This window comes from Mycteria americana, chromosome 1 (genome assembly GCF_035582795.1).
Source record: "Mycteria americana isolate JAX WOST 10 ecotype Jacksonville Zoo and Gardens chromosome 1, USCA_MyAme_1.0, whole genome shotgun sequence".
NCBI classification, from domain to species: Eukaryota; Metazoa; Chordata; class Aves; order Ciconiiformes; family Ciconiidae; genus Mycteria; species Mycteria americana.
Window position 1 is genome coordinate 69,954,390 of NC_134365.1, and position 12,534 is coordinate 69,966,923.

A 12,534-nucleotide genomic window follows, 5' to 3' on the forward strand; every position below is an offset into this window, starting at 1 on the left:
GGTCTGAAAGCTATCATCACTGAGTCCCAGGCCTGGTTTCTGAGGAAACCAGTAGCTGTTTCAGGCATTGGGTAATCAGATACACCCAGGGCAACATACCAATAGCTATAAAAGCTAAGCTTCAACATAGCATCCTGGAGAGGTCATTGTTTTTTCAAGACATTTCTCCACTCCTACACAAAATATATAATCTAGCTAAGAGAATTCTCTATAGAAAGGCAAATGCTGAGAGAATATCATTAATACTTAAGGAAGCTTGAGCTATTGGAGTACTCAAATATTCCTAAAGATTCTGGCAGAGATGTAATGTTGGAACCAACCAGCAGTAGGACTAGTTATATGTACCTTCATTCTGCAGCAGAACTAAAATACAATTTTTCATGGAAGCAAATGTTACCTGGAATACATCTCCTGCAATTTGTACAGGGGTCTATGTGTAAAGCACAGAGCTGAGGAATAACTTGTAATGAATAATGTATTAATCAGTTTTTGCCTGCTTTCCTGTTCCTAAAATATTGGCAAGTAGGTTGCCGTAGTCTCAGATTTATCTGTGTTTTTTAATTATTCATAATTTTCTTCATGATTTTTCCCCTCCGTGGGTGAAGTTCACCCTCATGTGGAAGGCCCTAGCACAAGCCTCCAAAGCAGTATTTTAGGCCCACTCATGTCTTACTGCAGGAGAGAATATTCTGGCATTAAAGCAAAACTTTTACCTCTGACGTTCTCCAGTAAAATACAAATTTTTCCATTATTCACTCAGCTCTAAATACAATGTTCATTTATTGACGATGTTATCAATACTGGTGGAATACACCACCTGAGTGCAATGATAATACAGAAAGATACAATCCTAAAAACCTGGGAAGGGTAGGAGGGATGATAGTGTAATGTTTTATGTCAAATATATATTCATGAGCAGTGACATGGGGACATACAGTGGAGATGGAAATAATGATAATCAAGGGCATTAAAAAGGCAGAAAGCAGGAAGATTACTCTGGTGAGAGTATATTAGTAGGTAGCCTAATCTTTATATATTTGTATGGATTTTCCATGGTAAACATCACGCACAAACCAATTCTGGGTGCGTCAAGATGATACACTTCTAGGAAAAACACAAATATAGCTCCCTAATATAATAGAAACAAATAAAGACACCATCAGATGAACAATGCATCATTTTAGAAACCACATTTAGAATTTCAAGAGCAAACATTTCTTCCAAAATTATAAATACTCTTCAGAATCATTTAGTCTTGTACATTAGACAAGAAACAAAATAATCTGTTTCTTTTATTCTCCCTAATTTTACAGGGCTGTGCAGAAAATCTCCCTTTGCTATGAGAAGACAAATTATTTTCTCTTTATAAATAGTCCTTTACTGCTTTATAAATCCCTATATTTAGTCCTTTATACTTGAAAAATAAATCAATTTATTTGCAACAGCATACTGAAATTTGATATTTTATACCTAATCCTGCCACTAGATATGTCACTGTTAACTGTAGGGAGGAGAGACAGGACACCTTTTTTTTTTGTACCTGCTTTCAGAGTGGTTTTAAATTGGATGAACAGTGTGGGAAGCTTTCCTACAATGAGACTGCCAGCTGTTGCTACTGTTTTAAGCTCTGCATCTGTGATTGCCAGTACCATAAAGACATAGTGGAAGGCAATGGAGAGGAGAGGGAAAAGAATAAAAGAACACTTAAGTTCTAATCCAGTTCTGCAATTGATTTTTGTGTGAGATGTTGAACAAATCATTTAACTTCTCTGCATCATTCCTCCATTTTGAAACAGGGATCATAATCATGTCCTACTCATTGGGGTTTTGCAGTGCCTCATTCACTGGCATCCTCGAGGGTCTGAGATCTGCAAGTGGGAGATGTTAAGAAGCACATTCATTTCCCGATAAGTCTGAGGAAGCAGCAGTGCTTTCTCTTGTACCTCCCATTATATGCTGCCTGGTCCAAAACTTCTGATTCCATCCAGCAGTGCCATGAGATTTATTGTAACTGTTTTTTCTTTGTAGTATATTAACCGAAGAGGACGAAGTAGTGAGACACTTTTTCTTTGTCTGGATTTCATCCATTCCTGACTTAAAAGCCTTGTGTTTCATTGAGTAACCCCAGATCTCACTTTGAGGGGGTGTTCATGTTATTTCTGCAACCACCTAACCTCAGATGGTAACCTCAGTTCAGGCTTCTAGGACACTAAGATAAGACAATTGTGATTTTCACATCCCAGTCAAGTCAAGCCTTCCTTATCATCTCCTTTTTCCTTTTCTCTTTTTTTTTCCTCTGATTGGTTTGTTTACTTTTCTAATGGTGCTGTATTTCTAGCTAGTACTCAGTGCACAGATAAAACAGCACTAATCTTATCGCCAGGTCGTCTCAGTTAATTGCTTTAAGTTTGACAGTTACATAAGAAACTGAATCTCAGGTATTGAGGCATTTGTAAGAAATGCAGAGCTGATAAAAGTCTGTGCAGTTGCGCTCTGAGGTAGCAAGGCATTTATGCTTAAAGTGAGTCACTGAGACTATTCAGATGGGTAACAGCTCTACTGTATGTCTCTTAAGGGCACTGCTAGAAAGACCTAGAAAATGTGTGTCCTGGCTGACATTGGAGGGCTTGGAGACATATTCTGGACCCCATCAGTTTCTGGTTTAAGGATGCTAAAGTCAGTCGAGTTTCATCAGAAATTAATTTTTCCCTTTTCCTGTGTCACTTTCCCTTCCTCCCAAAGTGTGAAAGTATGTGAGCTGTAAGCATAAACACAAATACAGCGAGCTGTTACATTGCACATTCAGTGCGGACATTTGGTGGCACTGAGCCCACAGCTTCCATGCCCTTACCTTTGCTCTGTAGTTTTTCATTGTTCATCTGTCTAATTGCAGTTAAACTTTAAAGCATTCTAGTTTTCTCTGAAGTGCTGAAGCTGGGCTGGAGGGAAAACATCACAGTTCTCTTTGAAGCTCAGCTCTTGGAGATGAACCAGTTGCTGAACTTCAGAGGACATGGTGGTGTTCCTCTGCAGATCAGATTGCTAACCTTCATAAAGTGATTGGGCTGCTCAAACATTCCTGTCTTCCATGGGAAGTCTTCCGTGGAAAGTCTTATTTTTACACTGATATTTTAAAAATATTAATTTAACTGGAATTTTAAGAACCCTTGTCTCTAATGACTACACTACCTTCAGAACAGATTTGTATGTGGAAGGATCAGGTTTCCTCAAAGGAGTGAGAGCACTAGACATGTCTGCCATCCTTTTCAAGTGGAACTTTTGTCTCCGAGGAAAATATGGCTAGAGATTCAGAGTTCTCTAAGGAAAGAAAGGTTCAATGTTATGGGCTTTGGGAGAAGGGAGTAGAGGACGTTGGCCATGGTGGAATCTCAAAGCATGGTGGCAAGCCACAAGAGGTGGTGCTAGAAGGAAGACAGAGATCCCAGGCAAACATTACTGGCTCGCTGACCTGTGAAAGCTGTTGAAGCTTGCTAGTAATGTGCATTCAAAATGAGGTGATTGGAAGATGACAGCTAATCTTCAGCCCAGTCTGAAAGCTCTGTCAGGCTCAGAATTGCATAAAAGAGAAGCGGTCATGACCTGCTAAGCAGTAGACTAGGAGTGGTTGAGCAGATGCAAGATCAAAGTGGAAGTTGCTTCATGGGTGATGTGGATTCTTTAGAAATTTTTTCTAAAGCCTTTTTCCAACACATGGCTACTCTGCGGGCTGGCAAAGAATGCAAGCAAACTGACATGCTGCAGCAGAGCATGCTGCTGGCATTTCTTTGAACCCTAAAGTGGGACCACAAGGGCAAGAAGATCCTTTCTCTGCATCGTACATCAGTCTGATCTGGGCACAAGCCTGAATACACTGGGAGAATAGGTCTTAGCCATCCTCTCTCTTGAATGAAGTTCTTCCAAAGTGTTCTGCAGCCTGTTTGAGGAACCACAGCGGGTTTAATACCCCAAAAAACAGTGGTGGTGTGCTCTTCCAAGAGCAAAGGAAACTCTGGACTTTATGGGCGTAGATCTGGAGTCTCTTTTAGGGTCCATGTAAAAGGACCTTTAATTTCTTTCTCATTCCTCTCAGTCCCAGAAAGCTTAGCAACCTCTATCTGTGGGTGAGCCCAAGCACATATTCACATACACCAGATTTTGGACAAGTTTGTATTTGCATCCAAACTGTTTCCCCATCTGCTCTTGTTAGTTATTACAGGCCATTCTCTGGAGTGAGGTATTCTGGCTGCCATAACATCTGTGACTGTTGTAATGAGGTTGGTTAGAATGTAACTCACTGAAACAGCAAGAACTAATCACCATATATTGATATAAGATTTGCAAAGCCTTAGATGGAGAGTGCTGCAATAATCTTCTGGGTGTGCATATGGGCTGGGGGGTGGAGGGAATTGTGTATGTACACGTGTGGTAGTAAAATTACTCATTAGTTGCAGTAGGTCTCATTATGTTAGGGAAGCACATCAATGATTCACTGCTTAATAGGGTGTTTGGAAATGCCTGCTTATACGCAGAAGGCAGCCTGAACCAATATCCTGTGCAGTCCGTGAGCACCTGTCTTGGATTGAAGGAATTTTAACTGCCTCTATTTTCTCTCCCAGATACTGGAACTCCCTGAGTAACCTTGTGGCTTCACTCCTGAATTCAGTCCGCTCCATTGCCTCCCTGTTGCTGCTTCTCTTCCTCTTCATTATCATATTCTCACTTCTGGGGATGCAGCTCTTTGGGGGCAAGTTTAACTTTGATGAGATGCAGACCAGGAGGAGTACGTTCGACAACTTCCCCCAGTCCCTCCTCACTGTGTTTCAGGTAAGGGCAAGAGTGGTCCCAGTGGGGCCAACGCATTGTGCTTACACGTGGCAAAACAGAGAGCAGGTCCTGCACCCTTCCCCTGCAGCCTGACAGTCCCCGAGACTGGACATCAGGCTAACAGCTCCAGGAGCAAGGTGCCACGCTGTGCTGCCAGCACAGGGGTATTCCCTCCCAAATTGGGGAACCAAAGCTAAAACCCCTGTGTGTAGGAAGGCCACCAGGTCTTAGCAGGGTAGGACAAGAGAATGGTCATTGCCATGTCCCAGGGCAGCACCTGCAGGCCAAAGCCCAACCCTACAGCTGTCCTCCCCCCTCCCACAGTACTGGGGAACAAATAATCTGCTCACAGCACCAGAGAAGTAAGCGAATGGCCTTTAAGCTGACTGCAGTTTTGGGAGTGATCAGCCAAGAACATCAGGATCATGATTTCATGTGCAAGGTGAAGGGAAGTGCCAGGGAGGGCTGTGCTGCGGCTGTCTTCAGTGCTATAGGTTGTGCAGCCTGTCTGAAACAACAGACACGTGGGAGGGAAATGCCTGTGAGAGGTGAGGAGACCTGAGCAGAGTTGTCTGGGAGAGCCATTTGGCTTCAGCCATCATCTTCAAGGGGACATCAGGGTTTTATTTACACTTTGAGCACAGGCTCTCTTTGCATTCTCCTTGTTCTGTCTTTTTTAATTTTCTAGATGGACACAGCCAGAGTCTGCAACCATCCTGGGGGAGGGGGTGTTCTCTAGGATAGTAGATATCTTTGTGTTAATGGGGTTTTCAAATTCTCTGTGTGGTCTAACACTGTATCCCTTATTGGTGGGAATGTGTCATTTAGATCCTGACTGGGGAGGACTGGAATTCGGTGATGTATGATGGGATCATGGCTTATGGCGGCCCCTCTTTTCCAGGAATGTTGGTCTGTATTTACTTCATCATCCTCTTCATCTGTGGAAACTGTATCCTTTGATGCTATTCTTTTCTCCAAGTGGGGCTGAATTTAAAGTCACCCTTTACTACTTTGTTATGTCAGAAAATAATGAATTTCATACCTTACATTTTTACCTTTTCCCTAGGTCTGAATTTTGGCTTTACACTGCCAAAAGTTAAACAAGTTTGTTTAATTTTAGCTAGTGCTAAGGCATATAAACAGTTGTAAGAGCCAGCTACGTGCCAGTTCCGCATGCTAGCTTTTATTTAGTATCTTTACATGTTTAGTGTTTTTATTTTTCATTCTTCTTAATTCTCTCATAGGTTTTTCTTTCCTGCCTTCTCCAGAAACTAATCTCTGTGTGTACCTACTGTACTTACTGTATATTTTTACTTTAATTGCCTTTTCAGTGATATATTCCATGTGCTTTCACCCAAGACTTATGTGGAATAAAAATATGTATAATCTACAATATGCTATATACAAATGCTGCAATAGGAGTAACATATGTTTGACATAATTGATTTATGTGAGATCATATATTAATTCATGTATAAACTAACAGGAACCATGTTCCATTCAGTTACTGCAATCCATGTGTTCTTCAAACAGAAAATCATGTGTTCTGTTATCTTCCAGCCTGTGCTGGTGTTAAGTAACTTCAGTTCTCTCTGGCTTCAGGGTGAAGTGAGGGCACTGTACATATCCCAGGAGGTACAAAGCACATTGCATGATTAGGCTGTGAGTGTCTTTTCACAGGAATTTGCATATAACATAGAGCTATGGTTCTGTTCCATATCTCAGTGTGCTCCAAATTTGTTCATGTTTAGTTTCTGCTTCCCTAATAAATGACCCTCCTGTATCAGAGGTGACATTTCTTTTTATACTGATTCTTCTATAAAGCCACCTTGTAGTCTCAGCCCAGCTCTTCTGGCCTTTCCTCATAATTCAGATCTCTCAAACCCTGTTATTTGACATTTCAGTTGACCTGCATGCCCTCTCTTCAAAGTGAGATGGTGCAATTCCACTTATCTGAAGGTCGAGGTAGGCAGTCTGCCTGACAGCTTAAAAAAGCTACAATTTGGATCTCCTTGTGAACTTCAGAGGAAAATGTGAGCCAGCTCTACATGCTGGCTGACTTTGGAGCCATTAGACCTTGGAGCTCAGGGAGGGGGGCGACTGTATTTCCAGACTAAACCTTGAACTGGGGTTTACTTAAAAGTTATCACGGTGTAATACGACGCACTCTCAAGAAATTTATAAAAGAAGCCAATGTTCAGATTTGTAACATGAGATCTGAACACTGACTGGCAAGACAAGAAAACAGTTGCGATTTCCTGCCCTTCAGCTACATGGGCATGACCGGCCATGCATGGACTCTCTGCTAGGAGTTGGCAGAGTTGTCAGCTCAACCCTTCAATGCCCAGACTAAATGAATTTCTTTTTGGTTGCCTCAGAAATGCTAATGAGAGTGCTATGCTTGCTGTCCATAAAATCCACTCACATCTGTGGGAATACCTATAATGAGGTTGCTCAACTCAAGTGCATAGGCCAAAAATGGAAAGCCCAGGCGCCTTATGGTATGAGGCTCTTGAATATGAGTGCTTTAATAAAAGGGACCTAAGCTGTCAAAGACGCAAAGCATTCAGCGCTCCCCTTATCTTCAGTGGGATTTGTTGCACAAGGCAAGACACTTTTGGGAAATCAGAAACTAAAATATAAGTCTGGACTTAGATGTTTTATATCAGTCGTTCTGTTGTGAAATTTTGGAAACCCCACACAGTGTGTTAGCCATTTGGATGGAAGGTGTAGGTTTGTGCATGCTGGATATGCACATCCTGAACATTTGTGTGAAATGGAAGTTTGGAAAATCCAAGAGATCTGATGACAGGTTGCTAAAAATTTTCAATTAAGAAACCTTTGGTATGTTGTTCTGCAGTTTTCAAAGCCCATTTTCTTTAAGTAGCACACAAACAGATATCCTGCTGAATGTATTTTTGGCCATTGCTGTGGACAACCTTGCCGATGCTGAGAGCTTAACATCTGCACAGAAAGAGGAGGAAGAGGAAAAAGAAAGGAAAAAGCTAGCTAGGTAAATCCAATTGCATACACCTATCTACACTCATGTGCATGCATTCCTGTGAGTATAATTACACACATTATGCACATATATATGAGCAAGTAAGTATGTGTGTATGTGTAATATATATGTATAACTTCTCTGTGGCTTAATCATATATATATGTGATTAATGTAATTATATATGGAATTATGTATATATAATTTTTTATGTAAAAGAATTCAAACTAAAGGACAAAAAGGTGTCATGAGCTGGGAGTCCCCACAGTTGCAATGATGTGAGCAGAGGAAAGGAAGTCTGGGTGACTGATGAGCTTTCAGGGCATCAGCAAAGAATGAGCATGAAAATGTTGTCATTGTTACAATCCCATTTGAATCTCCCTATTACCTTCTGATTGCTTTGGACCACAGGGTGTATTTTCAGACTGTCATTCCCATGACAAGATTCAGCAGCTTCCTTCTTCTCTTTTGATGCCACATGCTGTTCTTCTCTTGACAGTTCTTTTAGTGTTTCTGCAGACTCTTAGGAGGCATGAGCTGAATGTAGAGCTTCTCTGTCATTCCCAGCTGCCAACAGCGGGCTTCTCTGTCATTCCCAGCTGCCAACAGCGGGGAAGCCTCTCCTTACTGGTTATTTCTGTTCACTGTCTTCCAGGCTGCTTGGAGGGGATCTCTTGAGCAGGTCTTTCTGCTTCATCGTGCAGGCTAGTCAGCAGGTTTCCCTGGCTCTGGGAGCGCAGTGAGGGGCAAAACTTTGTAGGCAACCTAGCGGAAGTCCACAAGATACGGGTTGAAAATGGTTCATGCCTTTGTCATTGGGTGAACGAAGAGATCTCTACTGACAGACCTAGAATACACATGTGCACACACAGGAACATACTTCCCCACATGCACATACACAACCACACACACCTGCCATTGAGAAACCTATAAAATAAAAGGATGCTATATAGAATTAGAGCAGAGTCTCTGCCTTTGCTTGCAGATGAGGACAAGGTGGAGCCGCTGGTATGTAAGCTGGACTCAGAATGGAGGTGCCAGCCAGCTGATTGTTCTCATGGTGTGTGCTGTACTACACGACGTTCCTGAAAGGGAAACAGCTTTTCACCTTTGTAATTCTTTGCTTTTTATCTTGTAAAATTGTTAGGACTGCTAGTCCTGAAAAGAAACAGGAGATAGATAAAACAGCTGTGGAGGAGGAGACAAAGGAGGAGAAAATTGAGCTGAAATCAATCACTGCTGATGGAGAATCCCCACCTGCTACCAAGGTAAGGTCTGCTGCCAGCCAGCACTCTCTGTGCAGTGATGGCATGAACAGCTTGGGTTTCTGAGGGAAGGAAAACAGTCTACCTTGTCTGATAAAGGCTTTGCTGCTTCTCCTTCCATTTCTGTCAGATCAACGTGGATGATTATCAGCCCAATGAAAATGAAGAAAAGAGCCCGTATCCCACAACGGAAGTGCCAGGTATATATCTTCTTCCTCTTATCCCTGATTCGACAAAGAGAAGCTCCAGTTGCTAATGCACATAAAGCCAAATTGTGGTAGCAAGTATGCTGAACATGTAATGCTTTCATGACGGGACAAGATGATGTGCTTGCCTGTGTTTGCACAGGTGTGGACTTGGTCCTTTGCAGTCCCTATACTGATTAGTTGTATTTGATTTGGTTCTCTGTAAAGCTCTGTATTTCCAAATACAGAGCTTTACAGAGAACCAAATCAAATCATATACAAATCTCTGTATATGAAAATATACATATGACTTTGGTTTCAGTCTATTTTTTCAGTACTCAGTGGTCAGGGGAGACTCACAACAGATACTCATGAAAGGCAAAGGGCTGAAGGCCTTTTTGCACTTTTTTCTAAGCAAAAAAGACAGTGTGGCATTAACATAATTCTAAAGGCATAATATCTCAGCCTAGAATTGGAAAAAACAAGCTAGAGCATTAGTTAGGCTAGTTTTCAAGTCAGTTGGACCCAAATAACTTCATCCCCAGATACTTAAAAGATTGGTTGAAGAAATCTCAGAACTTCAAGCAGTTTTTCTTCAAGAGATCCTGAATGGGGGTGGAGTTGGAGCAGAAGAATTATAAGCAAGTCAGTTCAACTTCCATTCTTGGAAAAGTGCTGGAACAAATGATTAAACAAACTATATGACTCCAAGATAAGGAGATGACTAGCAGCCAACACAGATTTGCCAAGAACGAATCACATCAAACCACCCTTATTTTCTTCTAAAAGGGGCTGATGAGACTTGTAGACAGAAGAAAAGAAGTAGATGTCATATTCTTTAGCTTTGCTAAGGCTTATGACTGTCTCTCATAAGCCGGCTAGAAAAACATGGTCTAGATGATTGTGAGAGAAATTGGTCAGATCCTTTATGTGGAGAGTAGTGATGGACCCAGTAAGGTTCTACAACCCAAGGGCCTGTCCCAAGTTCAGTTCAGTTCATTGTTAATGACCTGAATGATGGAAGAGGAAATATGCTTATTACATTTGCAGATGACATGAAGCTAGGTAGGACAGGAAGCATGCTGGAGGGCAGCATTAGAATTCAAAGAGCTCTTGAGGAACTGGATAAATGGTCTAAATAAAATTGAAAGTGCCAGGCTCTACACGTAGACAGGAATAAAGAACTCACAAATAAGGATCTTGGGTGACAGTTAGTTAGGTAACAGTCCTTGAGAAAAGAATCTGAATCTTGCGATCACAAGCTCAACAGGTGCCAATAATATTTTGCTGTCTTTCAAAAGGCAAGCAAGTAGTGAGATTTATAAACAGGGAAAACATGACCCTTTACTCCAGTAATGGGTTTCTTCTAACTGACCAGTGAAAGCTAACCAGAGCAAAGCAATTGTTTTATTCTGTTCACCATTGATAAGATCTCAGCTGGGATATCGTATCTCATTTTGGGTGCTCTGCTTAGGAGAAGTGGGGCCAAATTGGAAGGAGTGTAGAAGAGCATGGTGAAAGCAATGCTAGTAGGAAGCAAGAACTAAGATTGAAAGAACTGTGGCCATTTGAGCTAGGAAAGGCAGGAGAAATATCTTCAAATGCATAAAAGCCTGTTACAGGTAAGAGGGGAATTATCTCCATTATGAAGAAGGAACAGATTTAAGATTCACACCAGGGGAGAATTTTCTAATGGTGAGGCTAGAAAAGATTGTGAAGATGGTTGTGGAAGCCCAGCATCACTGAATGCTGTTAAGAACAGGTCAGAAAAATACCTGCCAAAAAAGGCTTAGATATAATAATTAGTTGATCGTGGCTTAGCAGAGGCATGAACCAGAGGGCCTTCTGTGATCCTTTCCTGCTCTGCTCTTCTGTGTTTCTATGATTATGTAGCAGGCTGTAATAGATAATAAAACACATTCTCTTCTATTCCATGATTCCTAATAAATGTCTGATAATAGGTTGATGTGATAGGGTAAAGGAAGACACAATAGTTCATTTTAAATAGATGGACAAGGGTTTCAGACAAGCAAAAAGGAAAACTGTTCATTGTATTTGATTTTCAGTACAAAAAATCCCCGCATTTGCTATGCTTGTATTCATCCATATTTATAGCCCATTTATCAGGAATAGAGTGTGGTTCCAACACCATGCAATACTGTTTTAACATTACCTGGGGCAGGTCACTCTGGCTTTAATCTTCCCAGCACCTCTATAGGCACAGGCTCTTACTGGACACACATCCCCAGTTGCTAAGGGGTTTGTGGGAGTTTTTAGTCAGAAGCACAAATTAAAACAGCTTGATACAGTTCTGTTTCTGTTTCTCAGCTGGCTTGGATTTGCAGACCATTACATTTTTTTCAAGTGAAGGTACAGGCATCTGTATATCAAATTTAAGCCTACTGATAATAGAATTGTGTTTTAGTTACCTTCTGTGGATAGCTTAGAAATAGTCCAGCATATGAACTATATGACAAAAACTACATCTGCAATTTGTGTCATGGACATTTTATCTGCAGCCGTTATTACCTCCTGCCTTGGGGTGCCAATTCCTGGCTTGGCATACTTTTGAACAGAATCTAAAATTTGAATGGATGGTCAGATTTTCTCCCCTCTCCTATTAGAAATGCAAAGGAACAGCATCTTGGTTATTTGGCATTGTATGATGCCATTTCTAAACAGGCCTATTTCCTGAACTGTTTATCAGTTCTTTGTAAGGAGTGCAGCTGATCTCTAACAGCTCACAAAATAACCTGACCACTTCCTTCAGAGTTCATGGAAGTCGACCATAAGGCTCAGATGCAGTAAAGTTTTGTAAATCCCTTGTTAGATCAGATTTACTACAGTCATCTATTCCGTTCTGCTGTATAAAGCTCAGAAACACCAAGGCCGTCTCAGAGCTGATGTGGCATGTCACATCTGCCTTGTGTTGTCAGTTTTGGGGAACAAGGCTCCAAGGCTTTCCCCAGCATTAGCAAGCAAGAATTTCCCAATCCCCACATGTACCCCTGTCCAGTTCCCTTGCAGCCATCTGACCAGTCCAGAGTCCTGCTGATTGCTGATCAGTCCAATTGTGGTACAGGAGATGCTGTGCAGCCATATACAGCCCATCTGGAAACACACCTTTTCTTGCCCACTTGCATGTGGATCCATTTCAGCTGTGCTTGGAGTGAAGCATCCTATTGCCTCTTAGATGCAGTCAGCTGATTCTACCTATTTTCTGTTTATGATTTAAGCTGTTAATGCCTGTGACCTTTCCA

The 12,534-nt window shown here is 41.5% G+C and overlaps 1 protein-coding gene across 50 annotated transcripts in view; it reads left to right on the forward strand.

The window, feature by feature from the left end:
- Positions 1 to 12,534, forward strand: part of CACNA1C (calcium voltage-gated channel subunit alpha1 C) — a 495,328-nt gene that overhangs the window by 384,874 nt on the left and 97,920 nt on the right. For all 50 annotated transcript variants that reach the window (XM_075504541.1, XM_075504568.1, XM_075504596.1 and 47 more), the window contains 5 exons: positions 4,617 to 4,824; positions 5,653 to 5,773; positions 7,723 to 7,837; positions 8,972 to 9,092; positions 9,220 to 9,289. In XM_075504541.1, coding sequence (XP_075360656.1) covers positions 4,617 to 4,824; positions 5,653 to 5,773; positions 7,723 to 7,837; positions 8,972 to 9,092; positions 9,220 to 9,289 — 635 coding nt within the window. The remainder of the gene's footprint in view (positions 1 to 4,616; positions 4,825 to 5,652; positions 5,774 to 7,722; positions 7,838 to 8,971; positions 9,093 to 9,219; positions 9,290 to 12,534) is intronic.